A 21,118-nucleotide genomic window follows, 5' to 3' on the forward strand; every position below is an offset into this window, starting at 1 on the left:
TCCAGTGATAAGTCATTCTACAGAAATGGCAAATCTTTATAGAGACTGCAAAGACTCAATGAACAACATACTGAACGATCAACCAGCCAACCAACAAACCAAGAGTGACAGACAAGACACGGAAAGAGAGGTTGAAAAACACATTGTGATCTGAAATGCTGGTATTCAGACAGTATCAGAAGAAAACCAAAATGTATTTCTTAAAGCAATATATTTCCCCCAAAAAGACTGAAGTCGAAGGTGAACTGAGAAAAAAGAGCTTCAGAACTGGCATGGTGGAACCATTTATGAAAAAGCCAAAAGATGAAGAGATGTTCTTTTGATTAGGGTTTTTAGCTGATAGAAATTCTTTGTAAAATGTTCCTCAATGAAAGAATATCATCAAAATGAACAGCAGTTTTGATGTTTACTGTAATGCAATGTGAACTCTGGTACTAAGTATGTATGTGTGTGTGTACAGTATGTATGTATGTATCACTGTATGTTCCATGTGTATGGATTGGAAATATGATTAGGTGGATTTTTATTTTGCCTTAAGATTTACTTGATTTATTTAAATCCTAAATAACCAGATTAGCTTGAAGTGTTTTGTGTTAGACTCATTTTGGTAAAGGTTTTTGGACACTCTAGTGCCAAATCTCTACATGGTCTTCTGCAACACATTTTGAACAGCTGGATCTTGAAAATGACTGTGTTTAATAGTATTTTTTGCATGGCGTATTCTCTCTCCAGTTTATGATTTAGATTTTAGTCCGATGATGTGCTACACATTAATATTGGATCATTCAAAGCCACCAGATGGAGAAGAGAAAGGCATTAAGTTGGTAGGTGGTTTGTCGATGTAGACAATACCTGTCAACATTTCAACTAACTATCCATCAGGGTCGGGGTCAATTCCATTTCAATTCCAGTCAATTCAGGAAGTACACTGAAATTCCAATTCTCTTCAATGCTTTTCATTTGGAATTGGAATTTGGTTTACTTTCTGAATTGCCTGGAATTCAAATAGATAGACCCCAACCTTGCTATCCACTAAGCCTTAACCTTAACCCTTATCCTAACCCTTATTCTAAACATAACCCTAAGCGCAAACTTAGCAAGCAGTTGCTTATCAACATAGAGTTTGTTGATAGTATGACCATCTGTAGATCATCTATATGGGACTATCCAAATAAAGTGGGACCATTTAGATTCATGTATTTACTTTATTCTGCCACAGCAAGCCAAGATGACAGATAGCTCTAAATGATTTCCAACACTTTATCCCTGCACCTTAACACACACATATCTACTTCATTTTTACACATTTTAATCAATTTATTTGATTCTTTTTTTTAATGTATTAATGCTGATGAATAGAGTATTGTTTGGATTTTGATAATTATTTAGCATTTTAAATTCAAGCTGAAAAATACAGTGGAGTACACAGTCACAACTTAAAACAATTGCATGATGAGTAACTAAAACATATCTTTATGAATCATTTTAACTGGCTTTACAAAAAGTTATGTCAAGATTGTTGTAATGTGGAATTTAGCTGTAGCACAATTTCTTGCATTATGTCCTGAAGCAAATATTGGTCTTATTACCTCGAGACATCTTAGGGCTCAATACCAGACAAAACAATAATAGTTCATTTTTATTCAATGTTGTGTTTGTATGCTGTTGATGTTGTGTTTCCATCTCACCAGTAAGAACTAGGTTCCAGAGCTAAGTTACTGAGCCTGGGAATCCTAGATTTTCTAGAATAGTTTAGATACTGTAGTTCTCAAAATAATGCATTTTTGATGAAGTGTGTAGCTTCTAAATTGCCAAGTGTTGAGAAGTTGCAAGGGACATCTGGAGAGGATTTCTCCCTTTCTTGCCAAGCAAAACATCACAAGAGTAATGAATTAGTCATTTTAAAGTCAGAAATAAGATTTAAAAAATAAAATGTGTGTTGTGATTTCCAGACATATTTGCATAAATCTTTATGTGCTGGAAAACAATTGTTAAAAAAAAAAAAAAAAGTTTGCTGTCACAAGCTGTAGTATTCTGTTCTTCATAATTGGGTGTATGAATGTCGTGTAACAGTCAGTAAAGTTATTTTCCCTCTGTGGTTTGACATCTTCCAACAATGAACTGTTCAATAAGGTTTGTAGCTAGTTGAAGTATTGTTCCATCATGCTCCGGGTAGAAGTCGGCTTCAGGCAGAGATTTAGGATCAGCTTACCCTCCCCAAATCCTCACCTTATCCATAAGGGTGAAAAACTCCACTGACCTTTCATCAGTGTCTTTGGGTAGTGAGATTACTACACCTTGTGACAACCTATGACCTTTACTTCCAGTCCCAATGCACAGGGCTGGAGTTGTTTCTCTAGAGGCTAGTGGTCACCAAGCCGAGTCCTGGGGACTCGCTAGCTGTGCAGGCTTTTATTCTAGCCCAACACTAACACACCTGATTCAACTAATCATTCAAATCTAAGGCTAAAACCTGGGTTGCAGACCATAGCTGTAGCCAATAGATGAGTTAGACAAAGAGGTTTCTGCAAAGCTATCATGATGTAATGTGTTGCAACTTGTGTATTGGAGTTCCTGTCTGTCTGTAGTGACATATTGATGCGGCATCATGATTTGTGATGTTTTAGTGAGTAGGGCAACACAGCGCAGGAACTCATGTCTGAGTATGTCTTTGCAATACAACCGTCTTCCCTGTAAGCTCTGATTTAGTTGACAAAAAAAATTAAACTGTGGTTGGAATGAATGCCGGTGTAAGTTTGTTCCCTGGACTCAGATGTCCCAGTATTCTGCAGGAGATACAGACATGCTCTTCTTACATTTCTAGCTATTACATCAGATCACAACACAGGCCATTTAGCAACTACAACAGTACCACGTTACAGCATCTCTGCACTAGCAGTGTGTTTGCAATAATATGAAGATTCATGTTCTATGGGAAGTTTAAGAAAATGTAAAGTTTGAACAGTTGGTTGTCTATACACTAACTATTAAAATCATGAGGCCGTCACACACACACAAAAAAAAAGGGGGTGCGACAAAATGTTTATTTTAGTTACATCTAGCTCTGTTAGCCAGGGGTAAACCCACACAGTACAAAATAACACCTGTAAAGTCACCTTAAAATAAAGAGGGAAAGAGAAGTGACACTGGCAGCCTTGTCAAACGTTACCCATAACACAACTGACAACTAAATGTATCAAGAACAGGTTTAACCAGTAGACTGTAAAGAAAAGGTTATAGTAGCCAACACATAGCCTCTGCTGTGATGATCAATATCCTGCTACTGTTAGCATTGCTCCAGTCAATGTGTGATAACATTTCATAGGTCAAATCAAAAACACAAATCATTTGAATAATTGAGACCCAGCCCTGAGATTTAGACATGAAAACAATATTACAAACCAAACCCATTTTTACAACCATGAAAATAACAATCCAAATGCCCCATCTGGTACAATGCATAAGTTTGATTAAATAAAGCAGCTGTGACAATAAGGACCAGCAGAGCGTTTGGCGCTCATTTTGCAAAGTATGACAAATTCGGGTTCACTGCAATACATACAAAAAATAAACAAAAACGACAGATGGCACAATATAACCAGATATGGAGGTAAGAAGAGGTTATGTGTAGCTAGCTACATTCCAATAGCCATACCACTTAGAATTCATGCCCAATACATCGCTTCATTCTAGGTGCTATACTAATGTGGATATTGGTACAGACACACACACACACACACACACGTGTCTCCTGCTGTGTGAGAATCCTCTCCCGGGGAGCGGCCTGCTGTAACATTCACCGTCACCACTGTTCGGTCTCCCTTTATAGACTTCACAGGTCTCAGAACAGCACTGCCTCTACTGTCACTACGGAAAAGTACACACAGAAACTAACCACCAGAAAGCACAACCGACATGAACCAACCACAGTGACATCTCTAAATGTACAGTCTATCAGACCTGCTTGGTTTTCATTCGAGCTGCCCTGGTTAGCGGTGTGGATGGCCAACAGAAAGGCAATGTACTGGACACACACTGATTTGTCTTTGCAACAAAGCCGGTGAAAATGAGTAGAGGTCTAGTAGCAGTGATAAGGCTTTAGGAGAGTTCAGCTGAGGGTTCGACTTCAGACAAACAGGTGAATGGAGAAGGTTGAAGATGACCATTCTGACCAAATCAACAGCTACCTGGTAAAGGTTGATGTAAAATGTGGTCGATGGTTAGAAACTACAGACTGACTGTAGCGCTTCTGCCTATACTTGTTGGAATTCTACAGACAACAGAGGTCATCTAAAATCAAGTCCGTTTACATCATGTGACGGTTGAATGGTCCTAGCATGTGCCCTTGTTCAAACAAATAATGCATGTGTAAAGTATTAGCTTGCATTATCATTGGAAATGTAATTCTAGAAGGGAAATCAATCCATTGTGTCCCAGTAAAAAAATCAGAAGAGGAAAGCAGATCAGATGACCGGTAATGAAGGTGTGGACCAATCACTTCAGTCCCAGACAGCTGTGAGATAAATACAGGAATGGTGTCAATGGAATGAAAACAGATGAACAAGTTCTCTCTACTGACGATACCAACAACTATGTGGGGCAGTGCCTGAATTAGATGCTACAGGCCAGGGTGAGTCCGCTTTGGAGATCATACTGCAGCCATGGCAAGTGCCACTCCAAAGTGCTTTCAGCGACTTCCATCCTCTTTAGAGGAAGTACAGTCAGGATGAATGAACAATACACACGAGCTACAGTTCCCTCAATTCTTCATATCCACTATACAAATGTGCTGACAAAACATAGCGCAGGTAAAATCAGTTGAAATGTACACCTTGCCTACTTCCGCCCACTGTAAATCAGAACTAAAACCGGTATCGTTTTCATCACAAAAGAATAAACCTGTCAGTCTTGTAGCAAAGTATGGTCTTTGTGAAAATATATTATCAAGTACCTGTATTGTAATCAGAAATGGTTCTGTAGAGAAACTCGGGGTTGATCTAAATACGAGACCATTCTGCACTGTCTCCACACCACCCCTATTCGACCATCACTTCCTCTACCAAGTGGAATCTTTAGCATTGGTTCTTCCTAATAACTTAAGACACAAACTATGGAAGTCTGTTCGGGTCGTTGCATGTCAAAAACACACAGGTTAAATAACCCTATTTGACCTGTCAAATAACACGACCCAACCGGCCTTCAATAACAAACACCTCCAGGTCAATTGCAAAGTAAAAACAAAAGCAACAAGATTCCCAAAAAATAAATAAGCAATATATAAATCACATACTTACAAATCTTACAAAATTAAATATCTCCAATTTTATTGTCAACATTTTAAGTAAAAAAAGGGGAGAATCCTTTTTCCTAATAAATAATTACAACGCAATAGCATGTGTTTAGCATGCCACTGTAAGCGATGCGAACATATCTCTCTTCTAATGGTGACCTTGGCTTTGGGCCCCGCACCCAACTCCTCTGTTCAGTCATTGGCCCATCTAGCAGCCTCCGTAACCTGTCCAGTCCCATGAGAAGGACAGAGGTAACAGGACATTAGGACAGCCGTGGTCTTCTGCATAGTCTGTGCAGCGCAGTGTATCACTTGAAGGCAACAGAACAAGTAGCAGGAGGAGTAGCAAGCCAGCTTTCAAATCAGAGGACAGCGTTCCAGTGTCGCCATGGTTACCGGGCTCATAGGAGAAACCCTGCGGAATGGAAAAAATTCAATTTTTTTAAAGAAAGAAAAACACATTCATGTTTCCAAACAAAGATATTTAAACATTTAGCACTTCATGATTTGGATATACACAGAAATGCCCCACTACCATCATTGTTATTAAAGAATGTAACAATAATGTGTGACTCGTGCACACACACGTTAGTAATGCTGAAGTTCTTAGGGACAAAGACCAGAAGAGAGGTGTTGCTGTTGTGTATAACGTAACGTAACAGAACCACTGACCATGTGTAGTCTATGTCCTGGTTGTGTCACCTGTCATCTCTTCTGTTCCCAGGAGGGCCTTTGAATGACTTGTTCTGGGGAGGAACGCGTACACACAAAATCCCAGTGAAAATAAAACATTTAACACTGAAAGTAGATCAGTGTACTGTACAATACTAGCAGTGGCTAAGGGCTGGAGAAATACAATCCCAATGTTCATTCCCTTCTGGTTTTTCGAGGACTGCGTACACAGTGCCTCCAGAAAGCATTCACACCTCTTTACTTTTTCCACATTTTGTTGTATTACAGACTGAATTTAAAAATGGATTGAGATTTTATGTCACATAATGTAAATGTGTATTTATAAAAAACAATTTTTTTTACCAATTAATTAAAAACAGAAAGCTGAAATGTCTTGAATCAAAGTATTCAACCCCTTTGTTATGGCAAGCCTAAATAAGTTCAGGAGTACAAATGTGCTTAACAAGTCACATAATAAATTGCAATGACTACCTCATCTCTGTACCCCACACATTGAGTGACCTTACAGATAATTCTATCGAGCTGTGAATATCAACCATAGATGACTCAACCACAAAGAACAGGTAGGTTTTCCAATGGCTTGAGAAGGATACCCATTGGTAGATAGGTAAAAAAATGTTTTTACCTGTCATTGAATATATTTTTGAGCATGGTGAAGTTTTTAATTACACTATGAATATCACTACACCAGAAAGGATACAAGTGTCATTCTAACTCAGTTGCCGGAGAGGAAGGAAACTGCGCAGGGATTTCACCATGAGGCCAATGGCGACGTTATAACATTTACATAGTTTAATGGCTGTGATAGGAGAAAACTGAGGATGGACCAACAACATTGTAGTTACTCCACAATACTGACCTAATTGACAGAGTGAAAAGGAGGAAGCCTGTACAGTATACACATTTATATTCCAAAACATACATCCTGCATGCAATAAGGCATTAATGGAATGAATGAGCCAATTGGAAGCTGGAGATGATTAAGTGGCCATGATGTTATGAGGGCCAGATTGGGAATAACCTAAAACAAGGAGTTGCTTACCAAGAAGACAGTTAACTTTCCTGAGTGGCCGACTTACAGTTTTGACTTACACATCTATGGCAAGAACTGAAAATGGTTATCTAGCAATTATCAACAAGCAATTTGAAAGAGCTTGAAGAATTTTGAAAATAATAAAAAAATGGTCAAATGATGCACAATCCAGGTGTGGAAAGCTCTTACAGATTTACCCAGAAAGACTCACAGCTGTAATCACTGCCAGAGGTGCTTCTACAAAGTATTTACTCATGAGTGTGAATAAATACACAAGATATTTCTAGATTTAATTTTCAATAAATGTGCAAAATCTTCTAAAAACATGTTTTCACTGTGGGTTACTGTGTATATAAGGGTGAGGAAACAAATCTATTTAATACATTTACAATTCAGGCTGTAAGTCAATGCTGAACTGAAGCTATACTTCATTTTAGCAATGTACAGTAAATCATAAAATGGAGGATTGATAAATTGTTGGCTTCATGCCAGCTTCAACTCTTCCACAAAGACAATATTTGTACAATACAGTGAGACTGAAATCACTGACAACCACACAGAGAGAGAGAGAGACAGAGAGACCGGTTTAGTAAGGATCAAACCTAGCAGTCACTTCAATTAATCAACCATCCATACCTTGTGCTTGGTGCATTTCATGGAGAAGTTATCTTCATTGAGGACACAGTCTGTGAGGAGAAGAATGCTTGGATCAATAAAGACAGTGATTCATCAGATGGCTCAATAGCAAACAGCAGCCGAACCAGCTCCCACACACACCAACAGGCTACAGATAGGGATAGGTTGTAACAGAGAGAGCTTGCAACACACACCTCCGCTTAGAACAGCCATTTACAGAACATACAGGGCACGTCCGTGGAGCTGGGGTGCCCATACTGTTATCCAACCACAGTATTAGGCCTAACGTTCAACTGAAACAGCCCTCTACCAGACTGTGGGAAAACATGGCATTCGGCACACAAAATAGACAATCAGGGAACGTTGCTGGATGTCTGTTTGAATAAGATACAGATATAAAGCAACATTATGATACATCACGTCTCAGAAAAGACTACGAATATTATCAGTCACTGAGGTGGCTCAAACTTTGTCTGACTGCAACCAAGTCCCATTTGAATGCCTTGACAAGCAACAGACTGCAGGTCCTCTGTAGTCTAACGCTCTTCGTGGCAAAACGTTTTGCAACGGAAAGACGAAAACAAGCGTTTCTTATTGGACAAATTCAGGTCCCTCCCCATTTCAGCCCATTTGCTTCCCGATTAATATACCCTTGTCTCGGCTGCTAGACTAGGCTTGGTAATGTTTACTAGGAGAACTGGGCGGCATCAGTCAGATGTTGTAGCAGTTAGTGACAGGCTGGAGAACTAATAGGTGTCAACACAGCAGGCAGTGACTATACACACAATCCTGCATTAGAATCATGGCAGACTTCTGTGAAGACCCAGTATACTCCCTAGTCCTGGATGCCTGGTTGAGATGCTTCCAAATGCCATCCTTCCCTCCTCCCTTCTTTGGCACAAGTATTGGAACTGGTCCCATTACTAAGCAGAAGTAGAAGGGTCCCAAGCTAGGGATGGGGACAAAGAGGGGGAGACTCACCTGACTGTAGAGAACACCTGTAGTGATACTTGTTGAGGCATCCTTTGAAGAAGCAGCCCAACATGGCACCTGGGTTATGGCAGCGAGAACATGTCTGAAAACACTAAATATAATTAATTGGTTGTGTTCCAGGCCAAGACCAAAATACAAGCTGCTATAATATTTTTACATTGCTAAACAGAAGTCTGATACTATTACACACTTCTACAAAAACATGGTAAAAGTCCATTCCCTATGGGAGATAAAGAACACTACATACAGTGCAGTCAAAGTATTGAAACCCCTTGACTTTTTCTACATTTTGTTATGTTACAGCCTCATTCTAAAATGGATTAAATACATTTTCCCCATCAAGCTACACACAATACCCCATAATGACAAAATTGAGATCAGGGCCATCCTATTTCCATTGATCATCCTTGAGATGTTTCTACAACCTGATTGGAGTCCACCTGTGGTGAATTCAATTGATTGGACATGATTTGGAAAGGCACACACCTGTCTATATAAAAGGTCCCACAGTTTACAGTGCATGTCAGTGCAAAAACCAAGCCATGAAGTCGAAGGAATTGTCCGTAGATCTAAGAAACAGGATTGTGTCGAGGCACAGATCTGGGGAAGGGTACCAGAAACATGTCTGCAGCATTGAAGGCCCCCAAGAACACAATGGCCTTCATCATTCTTAAATGGAAGAAGTTCGGATCCACCAAGACTCTTCCTAGAGCTGGCCGCCCAGCCAATCTGAGCAATCAGAGAAGGGCCTTGGTCAGTGAGGTAACCAAGAACCCGATGGTCACGGTGACAGAGCTCCACAGTTCATCTGTGGAGATGGGAGAACCTTCCAGAAAGACATCCATATCTGCATCACGCCACCAATCTGGGGCAGCAGGTAGCCTAGCGGTTAGAGCGTTGGGCCAGTAACCGAAAAGTTGCTGGATCAAATCCCCAAGCTGACAAGGTAAAAATATGTTGTTCTGCCCCCGAACAAGGCAGTTAACCCAGTATTCCCTGGTAGGCCGTCATTGTAAATACGAATTTGTTCTTAACGGAATTGCCTAGTTAAATAAAAGGTTAAGTACATTCAAAAGAAATAAATGTAATGGTAGAGTGGCCAGACGGAAGCCACTCCTCAGTAAAAGGCACACGACAGCCTGCTTGGAAATTGCCAAAAGGCACCTAAAGGACTCTGACGATGAGAAACAAGATTCTCTGGTCTAATGAAACCAAGATTAAACTCTTTGGCCTGAATACCAAGCGTCATATCTGGAAGAAACCTGGCACCACGATGAAGCATGGTGGGGGCAGCAACATGCTGTGGGGATGTTTTTCAGCAGCAGGGACTGGGAGACTAGTCAGGGAAAGATTCATGGAGCAACGTACAGAGAGATCCTTGATGAAAACCTGCCAAGACAACGCAGGAGTGGCATCGGAACAAGTATCAAATGTCCTTGAGTGGCCCAGCCAAAGCCTGGACATGAACCCGATCGAACAACTCTAGAGACCTGAAAATAGCTGTGCAACGACGGCCCCATCCAACCTGACAGAGCTTGAAATGATCTGCAGAGTAGAATGGGTGAAACGCCAGAAATACAGGTGTGCCAAGCTTATAGCGTCATACCCAAGAAGACTCAAGGCTGTAATCGCTGCCAAAGGTGCTTCAACAAAGTACTGCGTCATTATTTGGTATTGTGTGTAGATTAGAGGGGAAAAAACTATGTAATCCATTTTAGAATAAGGCTGTAATGTAACTAAATGTGGAAAAAGTCTAGGGGTCCGAATACAACGTATACACCCCAATCTTAAATCAACAGAGACTCAATTAAACAGAGGCACATCTATTCCTGGGCTGCAAGACTTAAACTTACCGTCTCCTGACCCACCTTGACCGCCTCTTCAAGACCGTAGACCCTCCCCTTCACCAGGAACACACCTGCAGACCAGATGCTACAGTCCTCGTGGAGCCAGTACTCACACTGGTCTAGAGGCACCACAGGGGGGCTGTACCAGTCCTCTACTGCAGCCTCAGATGTAACCCCAGCCCCATTCTCAATCCTGGCCCTCTTTGCTGCAGGGCTGCCTGAAGGGTCACTGTTGCTAGTCCACCTCCCCAGCAGGCCCTCTTGGCTCAACCGTGGACCTGGTTTGTGGGGCCAGGGGACCCCCGGGGGCCGAGCACACTTTCTGCCCCGGCCTCTCATGCTGCAGGACGAGTCGGAGTCACTGAAATCCTCCTCTTCTTTGAGGCCTGGGGTCCTAGCAGGGGGTTTAGCGCTGGGTCTGTTTCCCTCAGGGTAGTAGGGCCCGTGGAGGTCCCCCAGGTCCATGGCGTTAGCCGAGCCTCTACAGAGGCAGCAGACCAGGGAGCTGTGGTATTGGCTATGGGTGGAGATGCGGCCCAGCTGGAGGCAGGAGGTGGAGGGTACAGCCCCAGGGATGAAACCCCCAGACCCTGAGCCTCCAGCCTGCTGTTGCCCCTGACCCTTCTTCTGCCTGGGCTTCTCCTCCTCAGGGTAGTTGATGACAGTACAGTTGGCAGGGGAGGTGGAGGAGGGTTTAAGGCCCATGTGGATGAAAGGAGAGAAAGTGTCCCTCCTCATATCCCTCTTCTCCTCCTTGTAGTTGACATATTTCAGTTTTATCTCAGGCTCCTGAGGGGAGAACATAGCAGAAAACTTGCCCAGTCTGGGTTTCTTCCGTTTCTTCTTGGGAGCAGGGGTTACCTTCGCTGTTTTAGCTGTGGGAGAAGATGCTTCCCTGCATGCAGTCTTCACTTTATGCTTCCCAGGGCTTTTAGGGGATGTTTTAAGTGGCGGTGATACAGTCAGTACATCCACCTCGGAGGGCTCGGGATCTGCAAAGGGTGGGCTGGAGGTTTTTGGAGATGTACTGTGGTTGTGTGGATATTTGGAAAAACGGGTGTGTTCAGAATCTGACGTAGACTCTTTACAACTGTCTGTGTTCCTGTTAATGCTATCCAGACGGCCTTTCGTTGCGTCTGCCTTTACTTTAGTCTCTCCCTCTGAGCTAGATGCTACTTTATTCTGGACTTTCTTCTTCCCTACAGATGAGGTCTGTTTGTTAGGACTAACATCGGCTTTAGATGGACTGCTCTGAGTCTGGGGATTTGTCAGAGGCTGGGTTTGGGTCTTTGAGGCCTTGGGCTTCTTAGTGGATACTTTATACCAGTTAGGGTTTATGTTCATCACTATGGCCTCTAACCTAGTCCCCCTGCCAGAGCGAGGGGGAAGTTGTTTCCTCTCAAAAGTCCTCTGCTCTGCCTTTGCATTACCATTCAAGTGAGAAGCAGTCGTCTCCTTTGGTTTCTTTTCTAAAACCTCTGGGAGAGTGCTCTTGTCTTCTGTCAAGTCAACAATAGGCTCTGAATCTGCCTTGGGTTTATGCCCTGGCTGCTGGTAGTCCTTGCTGGTATCTAACATTGGTGCATTATCACCATCATTTTCAAAGCTGGGTGAGCAGGAGGCCTGAGGCAGAATGAACACATTCTGTACGTCATCCAGTGAGGTAGAGGGAGAGACCGTGTCCCCCAGAGGACTGATATACTCCCTACTATGAGAACACAGGTCCCTGGGACTCATGCTGTCCTGGATGAGGACAGGCTCCTCCGTTCTAGATGAGATGAAAAAGAGAACCTCTGAGTCAGCCCTCTGTCCTTCCTCCTCCATGTCTGTAGTGAGAGGCTCTGGAGAGGAATCAATACATATTGCAGAATTAGACCAGCTGCTGCTGCTGCTACTCCTGCCATTCTGCAGTCCTGCATTGTCGTCTGTGTCCTGAGAAAGACTGTGTTCGATTGAACTCGTTCTCTGATGAGGATTGTTTTTCTCCACTCTTCCATTACAGGCAACTCGACTGCTGTTGATTTCATGACACTGCTGCATCAGACACACCCCTGCCACATTCTCAGCCATCACCTGGGCTGGAGGCATAGAGTCAAACATTTCAGACTGGGGCGCTAAGCCCAGAGGCCTGTCCATCTGCTGCAGGTAGCCATCCATTGTTGAGAACTTGCTGATTGACGGTACGCCGTAGAGAGAGGAATGGTGAGAGAGAGAGTCATGAGTGGAAAAGATGTGAGACCTGCTTACATAAGAGAGGGTGACTGTAGTGTTGGAGAAGGCATCGTTCGGCTGGATCTGGTCTCCTGGTTGAAGCTTGTGGTTGGGGTCAGTTTCTGGGAAGGAGAGTCCCTTGCTGCTCCCAGAGCCTGGGTACCAGCTTGAAGGCTTGACCACCTGTAGGGCCTCCATGGAGTTGGCTTTAACAAGGCAAACCTCACCTTTTGCGGTCAGGTCTATGGTAGCAGGGAGGCTACGGGTGGAGGAGAGGTCTTGGGGCTGTAAATCAGAGTCCCCCGGTGGTTGCTCCATAGCAACTGAAATTGAGCAGAAATACAGAAATGTTGACATTGTATTTATTTTTGCTGACCTCAGTGGGAACATGATTGGATATAGGTCAAGATTGAGTTCCATCTAGCCTGGAAACCTGACAATGAATATCTTTGAATTCTACGTCCGGCATAAATTAAGAGTTTGGATCAAGAAAGTTTCCTCTTACGACCCCTACAAGCCAGAATGTTAAATAAAATTATATTTTAACTTAATTTACCAGTTGTCCATGCGGTTGGTCCTTTTGCAGGTAGGAATAGGAGACAATATCCACAGTAAAGTATAATTATGCCAACTTTTCAAAGCGCATGCATACTTCCCGAGCTCATGCACATGTTTATATAGTTCAGGTGATAAATCTGAATTCACTACCAGCACTTGAAAAGTTGATGTAATTACACTTTCTTGGGGATATATTGATTCACAATCCTACCTCCAAAAGGATCAATCGCACAGACAACCGGTAAAGTTAACATATCATGTTAATCAAGGTTCTGGCTTGTATAGGTAACGTTAATGAGAGGAAACTTTCCTGATCCAAACCCTCATTTATGCCCGACGTTCAATCCAACGTCGGATCTCCAGGCTAGGTTCCATCATCCAGAAGCACATTTGACAGCAGTGGATTTTAACTTTCGTTGTCTATCTTTCTAGCTAGCTAACGTTAGCTACATAGTAGCTTATCAACAACTAACTAGCTATATCAAATATATTAGATCATTTGCTAACTAGAAAGTTCAATGTGCCCATCTTCAGCAAAATCTCCGAAGTGCAAACGTTCAGTGTTCAAAATTACAACACAGAAGTAAAACCTAAAAGGTTAGCTAACGTTTCCGTTGGCTGTCAAAGTTCAATTTTCCGTACTGTTGAAGAGAAGTGTTAGTGTCCCACGAGCTATGCAAATACTGAACAACCAAATTGCACACTAGCGTGTAGTGACCAAGCTGAGCTGGGAAAAGTGGTCAAATCAGAAGTGTTTGCTAGAAATGCACCAAACTATAGTGTTAAGAGAAAGTAACAAGCTGACAGCTGGCTTCGAAACCCTCTGCCTTCTTACAAACGAACAGAACGTATGTTTAGCTAGTTAGTTAGCTACACTCACCGGAACTGGAATGACAGTTGACAGGCGAGAGCTATTAGTCCTGGATTACCTACATTTGTGTGTCTTCACTCAGCCAAATGTGAAGGATGATCGTGCCACTACAAGAACAGCTAGCTACTTCGCTAGTTATTACATGAACCATACATGACACGTTCACTTAGTAAACAGGATAAGTGCTGTTCTGGTTATCAATTGTAGCCAGTTCGCAATGCGCTACGCCAAAGTTAGATAGTTAGCCGCGTACCACAAACTGCAGCTAGCTAATGCTCTGCTCTGGATCTGACATGACAAGTTAATTTGTAAATGATATGGCAACGCTAGCTTATTGTGAAACAAGGGGTGGATGGCTGGTGGCTATCATAATACAATACTTGAACATTTGCTGGATATAGTGCCACTCAGCTTTGGGGATCGATCTCCCCGCACATAACGGCGAAGTGATGCATCTAGCAAATATAGCTAGCTAACTACCCTCGTTGACTTATTCGTGGTTAGCTAACTTGCTAAGCTAACTTGCTAGGCCTTTCATATGAAACAAAAGAGCGAGCATACTGCGCTGCAGGAGACTGAAACTTACCCAAACGGGAAGGAGTGGGGGGGCTTTAGAAACGTCCAATTCAACAGTGAGTCCCACCCAACATCTCGTTCAAGACCCCATCTGCTAGTACCATAAAACGCCAAACTATATCTTAAAAAAAAAAAATCCACTTTTGTAAACGGGATAAAAAATTTAAAAAGAAAAAGAAAAAAAATCCCTGGCTGTAGCTACTTTGCTACTCTCCGCGCGTGAGCTGCACTTCAAGAACAGCATTTATCAGCTGGCGAACACAGTGAAGCATTATGGGAAGGTAGGAAAGCGGGCAGCGTTCAAGACATGAATGTTGTGTGGAGTTTGACTGGAGTGACTACTGAGCTCTTCAGTAACGCCATTCTACTACCAATGTTTGACTATGGAGATTGCATGGCTGTGTGTTCGATTGTAATACACCTGTCGGCGACGGGTGTGGCTGAAATAGCCGAATACAAAAATTTGAAGGGGTGTCCACATATATACAGTGCTTTCGGAAAATATTCAGACCCCTTGACTTTTTCCACATCTCGTTACAGCCGTATTCTAAAATTGATTGACCTATTTCCCCCCCTCCCCCATCAATCTATACACAATACTCCATAAAGAATAAGCTAAAACATGTTAAGAAATGTATTACAAATAAAAACTGAAATATCATATTTACATGTCTTCAAACCCTTTACACAGTACTTTGTTGAAGCACCTTTGGCAGCGATTACAGCCTCGAGTCTTCTTGGGTATGACACTAGAAGCTCGGCACACCTGTATTTGGGGAGTTTCTCCCATTCTTCTCTTCAGATCCTCTCAAGCTCTGTCAGGTTTGATCATGACTGTCGCTGAACAGCTATTTTCAGGTCTCTCCAGAGATGTTCGATTGGGTTCAAGTCCGGGCTCTGGCTGGGCCATTCAAGGACATTCAAGACTTGTCCCGAAGCCACTCCTGTGTTGTCTTTACATTGTGCTTATGCAACAGTATAGCTTCCGTCCCTCTCCTTGCCCCTACCTGGGCTCGAACCAGGAACACATCGACAACAGCCACCCTCGTTGCATCGTTACCCATCGCTCCACAAAAGCAGCAATCCTTGCAGAGCAAGGGGAACAACTACTCAAGGTCTCAGAGCGAGTGACGTCACCAATTGAACCGCTATTAGCGCGCACCTCGCTAACTAGGTAGCCATTTCACATCGGTTACACTTAGGGTCGTTGTCCTGTAAGAAAGGTGAACCTTCGCCCAAGTCAGAGGTCCTGAGCGCTCTGGAGCGGGTTTTTAATCAAGGATCTCTGTACTTTGCTCCGTTCATCTTTCCCTCAATCCTGACTAGTCTCCCAGCCCCTGCCTCTGAAAAACATCCCCACAGCATGATGCCACTACCACCATGCTTCACCATAGGGATGGTGCCAGGTTTCCTCCAGACGTGACGTTTGGCATTCAGCCCAGAGAGTTCAATCTTGGTTTCATCAGACCAGATAATTTTGTTTCTCATGGTCTGAGTCTTTAGGTGCCTTTTGGCAAACTCCAAGTGGGCGTTCATGTGCCTTTTACGGAGGAGTGGCTTCCGTCTGGCCACTCTACAATAAAGGCCCGATTTGTGGAGTGCTGCAGAGATGGTTGTCCTTCTGGAAGTTTTCCCATCTTCACAGAGGAACTCTGTCAGAGTGACCCTTGGGTTCTTGGGCACCTTCCTGACCAACGCCTTTCTCCCCAAATTGCTGTTTGGTTGGGCAGCCAGCCCTAGGAAGAGTCTTGGTGGTTCCAAACTTCTTCCATTTAAGAATGATGGAGGCCACTGTGTTCTTGGGGACCTTCAATACTGCAGACAGTTTTTGGTACACTTCCCCAAATCTGTGCCTCGACACAATCCTGTCCCAGAGCTCTACGGACGTTTCCTTCGATCTCATGGCTTGGTTTTTGCTCTGACACACTGTCACCTATGGGACCTTACATAGACAGGTGTATGCCTTTCCAACTCATGTCCAATCAATTGAATTTACCCCAGGTAGAAACATCAAGGATGATCAATGGAAACAGGATGCACCTCAGCTCAATATCGAGTCTCATAGCAAAGGGTCTGAATACATAAGGTATTTTATTTTTTAGAATTTTGCAAACATTTCAAACAACCTTTTTTTTCTCGCTTTGTCATTATGGTGTATTGTGCATAGATTGCTGAGGTAAAAAACATGTCATCCATTTTAGAACAAGGCTGTAACGTCACAAAATGTGGAAAAAGTCCGTGTCTGAATACTTTCCGAATGCACAAGTTATTGATAGGAAACCTACAGTAGTATATGATTGCAGTCCTCTCACATCTGAACTGTGCAAAGTCTAGATGATCAGTGTAATTTAACTACATACTAATACTATGTAATGCTGGTTAGTTTAATCAGTTTGGAAAATGAGTAATACAGTGTAGTAGATGGAAACAACGAAAAGACAGGGTGCAAAAATATTTATTGCTAATAAACCTGTTGTCAGTTGGTGTACATTGGCTGTATATTTACAATAGTAGAGTACAGAGGGAATGCCATGTGAGACAATAATCCAAAAACATTTAAATAAATACAAAGAGATTGCCACTGAACAAGACTACATACAAACCAAATCCTCCCATACAGCTGGACCAATAAGATTACAGAGAAGGAAAACAATTATATAAATGTATATATTTATAGTATAATCAGCAAATCCCATCCATAATGTATTTATTCAGCAGTCACCTTCCAGGGGTAATTTAAAATGGTCCTATGTTTCAGAAAACATATTCTATGATGTTAATATTAATCATATACAAGCCAACAACTCAGACAATGGAGGAGCAACATCCAACGTAACAGATAGTTTACTTGTACAATGATGCAGGCAAACATTTTCTTTCCATAGCTTGTTTACTGAGCCAGACATTAATCTGTGCTGAAATGATAAGGGGGTGGAAAGAATAATTAACATGACCTCACCTAGCATAATACGCAGGCCCGAAGGCAGGATTGTTCCTACGGTTTGCTTACGCAAGTAATTATTCCATCATTATGTAGTTGTGTTTAGCCATTACAACATTACACTTATTCCTTCGGCTATTCACACAGACTAAGGAGTTAAAACAGTAGCTTACACAGCCATCTTTTTTTAGTGTCTGCATGATAGATGCTTCATTAAAAACAGTACAGAGTATTTACAGTAAGACATGGCGCTGGAAAAACAAACAAAATGTCACAGTAACTGAAGTGCATGGAATGTTGAGCCGAGACATAAAATTCAATCTTCATACCATGTTTTTTGAATATACGATGTGTGTGGTGGCCAGTGTGTTTCTAAATAAGTCATTCCCTAGCTAAAATATAGTGGGCTTTCTAAACATGCAGCAAGGTGGGTGGAGCGGTTCAACGCAGGCGACACTGTCAGAACTCCTTCGTGTCTTTGTCAAACAGATGGAGTCGCTGCTCGGCCGTCAGACCTTCCTTAAGACTCTGGAGACAGAGAGAGAAACAGAGAGACAAAAAAAAAAAAAAAACTGTTAATGACCATGGCCAGGTTTGATTGTGACTTTAAAGTGGACAGGACTGAATCATTGAGGAAGCAGATTGATGCAAACAGAGAGGAGTATCATCAACGATCCACACAGAGACGTGCGCTCATTTCTCTCCTTGGTTAAAGTGATATTTCTCTGTAAGGTCCCAATGGCAGCAAATTTAAAAAAAAAAAGGTGATCCCATTCAAACCCACTAACGATGTGTGATTTTGGCATCCTGTTCGTTGTAGTCTGGTTGGGTAAATTACCTAAAGGAGAAGGGTAGGCCTATAGGTCCTCAGGCAGCCCTAGCTGTCCCAGGGCATGTCACGAGCCACAGACTGAGGACAGAAGGGGGAAACACACCGGCATGTGAGAGTAAGAGGTGAAACACACCTCACCACACTTACCAGGTTTCCTGACACGTGTTGGTACACTTTTTTCTACATCTGATAGAACCAGTCTAACCCACACTGAAATAGATGCACAAAGGGATTGTTTCAAGGTTTTAAGAGTAATTAAATAAAACTGCTGCATCCTCATAGGCCCAATAACCCACCCAATAAAGTACATTCACATGCTGGGGAAGTAAAAAGTTGCAGTGCAATGCAGTAGTTAACCAGAAGGTGTCAGTGTGTCACAGGTCAATGGCACTTGGCTAATATTGAACGGTCTCCATACACAACCTTCAGCTGCGGGAAACTTCTCCTCTACTGTGTAAATCAATTTAAGATGTCTTACTCAGGTGTTTAGAAGACGTACCTTTGACCTCATGGTGCGCTCTGAGCGTTTTGCGGCAGCAGCCGCCATCTTGAGAATGTCAGGGTTGCTTTTGGACTTCATGATATCTGATGAGATATCAGACAGCTTCTTTAACGACAAGTCATTTGGAAAAAGGGGCTAGTTGCAGCTTCTGAACTGTATACTATAGACGCTACTGTAATAAATAGACTACTCTGGCTGATGTTGAAAGGGGGTCAGTGTGTTGCCGGTTGGAGACAGTCTGGACTATATTTGACATTAGATCATTTCTTATGTAAATTCAGAGGCCAAATTCAAATTGAGGCATTGTGGCACATTGGTCATGACCGAAACAACCACCAACCAATCAAAAGGTTGAACGCTCAGAGGTAATAGTGCTATGTGTAAGGAGAAAAATGGTCAGTGTTCAGGGCAACGGTATGTGTCCCAAATGGTACCCTATTCCCTATATAGTGCACTACTTTTAACCAGGACCCATAGGGCTCTGGTCAAAAGTAGCACACTATGTAGGGATATATGGTGCCATTTGTAGCACACTATATGTAGGGAATAGGGTGTCATTTGTAGTACACTATGTAGGGAATAGGGTGCCATTTGTAGTACACTATGTAGGGAATAGGGTGTCATTTATAGCAAACATATGGAGTAGAAGGATAGAAAGTCTTCTATATTCCTACCATATCCTCCTGCCCTCTCCGCCTCCTCCAGTGAGGGTTCCCCCAGTGCCTCGTGGGCCAGCTGCAGCTGTTCTCTGAGCCTCCCCAGGTCTCGCTCTGCTTTGGCCTTCACGATGCTCAGCTCTGTGTAGATGTCCTTGTACTTGTCCGTTGCATACTTCTTATCCTGGCGGGACGAAGGATACATAGTTTAGGGAGGTTGGGTGAGGAATACAACCTCAGCATTAAAAAAAAATGAGAAAATAGTATAAAATACATTGAAAAACTATAAAAAGCAGTTGTAGATAACTTGGGTCTCGGGACTTACTCTTTGGGCGACCTGGAGTTCATCCTTCAGAGAGTTGATCTCCTGTTTCAGATACTGGACCTCCGACTCCTTCACCCTCAACATCACCTGGCAAGGAAGAGGAAAACTAAGATTCAGTGGCACATTTCAGCATAAAGAACTGTCCCCATTTGACAAACAGGAAGAGTTCAGCTAATTTCAAATCAAGTCCAATCTTGGGTTCACCTCGAGAGGAGCTTACCTCTAGTTCGTACAGTTCCTTCCCATGTGTGACGTTGCAGGCGTCTCCACCCCCGGCTTCAGTGGCCATAGAGCGCATCTTAGTGATCTCTGCAGCTAGACGGTTGTTCAGCTCCTTCAGACACAAGGCACATTAGGTGTCATGGTAAGTGTGAGGACTATTATCAGGGTGTGTGTGTGCCTGGGTGTGTGTGTGTGCACCTGGTTGTGTGCGTTGAGCTCCTGGTTCTCCCTCTGACACTGTCTGAGGGCCTGTCTCTCAGCCTCCAGGGCCTGGGCCAGGTGGGCGTTCTCCAGACACTTCTGAGAGTACTGCTCTGACAGCACCTCGATCTCCCTCTGGAACGAACACAGCTCCTCTCTGCAACACGGGGGGGGGGGAGATAGAGTTAACACAGGAAAACACTCGCTAAGTCAGACCATACAAGGCAAAACACTCACCCAACCAATACCATACCTTTATATTTGCAACACTCAGGAGACTCAACCAAAGACCATGCTGAGCTCTCTTTTCCCTCATAATCCCAGCTGACCAAAGGAAATAGTAGTACAGAGCATAGAAAACTCCTTCATTTTGTAGGGTGAGCAGGGAAACGCCCTGTAAGGAGCCAGGTTCGGAAGGGGGAAATTACAAAAAGTCCTTCCTTCATATTTTAGTTCTGGCCAGACACTGGAGTGGTGCTTCAATGCATCTAGAGTCTAGACAGACCGAGCCAGACTGCTCCTAATCAGTTCCTTAATAAACACCAGACAGACTGATGAAACGCCCTTGGCCTGACAGAACTGGAAATGTGTCTGTCTGTAATTCCAGCCTTGGCAAGATCACTAGCCGCCACCGCAGTTCCAGGTTGCCCTAGTTACAGCTGGCAAGGCACAGACAGTCACATTCACATACTGGCTTTGCCCAACCTTTCATTCCCATGGCTCTGGGTTGG

At 43.0% G+C, this 21,118-nt stretch overlaps 2 protein-coding genes across 12 annotated transcripts in view; both read right to left on the reverse strand.

The window, feature by feature from the left end:
• Positions 1-3,022: 3,022 nt before the first annotated feature.
• Positions 3,023-15,032, reverse strand: si:dkey-94l16.4 (transcription factor 20). Of its 7 annotated transcripts, none has more exons than XM_036955681.1 (6): positions 14,719-15,032; positions 10,514-13,026; positions 8,634-8,736; positions 7,653-7,702; positions 5,993-6,036; positions 3,023-5,705 (listed from the first exon to the last, which is right to left on the reverse strand). In XM_036955681.1, the coding sequence occupies exons 2-6, from the start codon at positions 13,019-13,021 to the stop codon at positions 5,648-5,650; spliced, it is 2,763 nt and encodes a 920-aa protein (XP_036811576.1). In that variant the 5' UTR covers positions 13,022-13,026; positions 14,719-15,032; the 3' UTR covers positions 3,023-5,647. The 7 variants fall into 7 exon arrangements, with proteins under 7 accessions (XP_036811576.1, XP_036811577.1, XP_021431224.2 ...); XM_036955682.1 differs by having other exon boundaries at positions 8,634-8,727; positions 14,719-15,031; XM_021575549.2 differs by having other exon boundaries at positions 10,499-13,026; positions 14,719-15,031.
• A 2,115-nt stretch (positions 15,033-17,147) lies between these two features.
• The window catches only part of mprip (myosin phosphatase Rho interacting protein), a 70,859-nt gene continuing 66,888 nt past the window's right edge, over positions 17,148-21,118 (reverse strand). For 3 of the 5 annotated variants that reach the window (XM_021575554.2, XM_021575559.2, XM_021575557.2), the window contains 6 exons: positions 20,385-20,544; positions 20,185-20,298; positions 19,965-20,051; positions 19,658-19,823; positions 18,981-19,066; positions 17,148-18,177 (listed from right to left, as the gene is read on the reverse strand). In XM_021575554.2, coding sequence (XP_021431229.2) covers positions 18,109-18,177; positions 18,981-19,066; positions 19,658-19,823; positions 19,965-20,051; positions 20,185-20,298; positions 20,385-20,544 — 682 coding nt within the window. In that variant the 3' untranslated portion in view covers positions 17,148-18,108. Of the gene's footprint in view, positions 18,178-18,487; positions 18,560-18,628; positions 18,692-18,980; positions 19,067-19,657; positions 19,824-19,964; positions 20,052-20,184; positions 20,299-20,384; positions 20,545-21,118 lie in introns of all 5 variants that reach the window. The other 2 variants (XM_021575555.2, XM_021575556.2) reach the window with 2 other exon arrangements.

The sequence above is a fragment of the Oncorhynchus mykiss genome, chromosome 20 (genome assembly GCF_013265735.2).
Source record: "Oncorhynchus mykiss isolate Arlee chromosome 20, USDA_OmykA_1.1, whole genome shotgun sequence".
NCBI lineage: Eukaryota > Metazoa > Chordata > Actinopteri > Salmoniformes > Salmonidae > Oncorhynchus > Oncorhynchus mykiss.

Excerpts from the sequence above, each read along its gene's own strand:
- si:dkey-94l16.4 (XM_021575549.2), bottom strand. The coding sequence starts at position 13,021 with ATGGAGCAACCACCGGGGGACTCTGATTTACAGCCCCAAGACCTCTCC. Across the intron at positions 8,737-10,498 it reads TCAAGGTGGGTCAGGAGACG|TGTTTTCAGACATGTTCTCG; the intron begins GTAAGTTTAAGT and ends AATTATATTTAG. Across the intron at positions 5,706-5,992 it reads GGGAACAGAAGAGATGACAG|GGTTTCTCCTATGAGCCCGG; the intron begins GTGACACAACCA and ends TCCATTCCGCAG.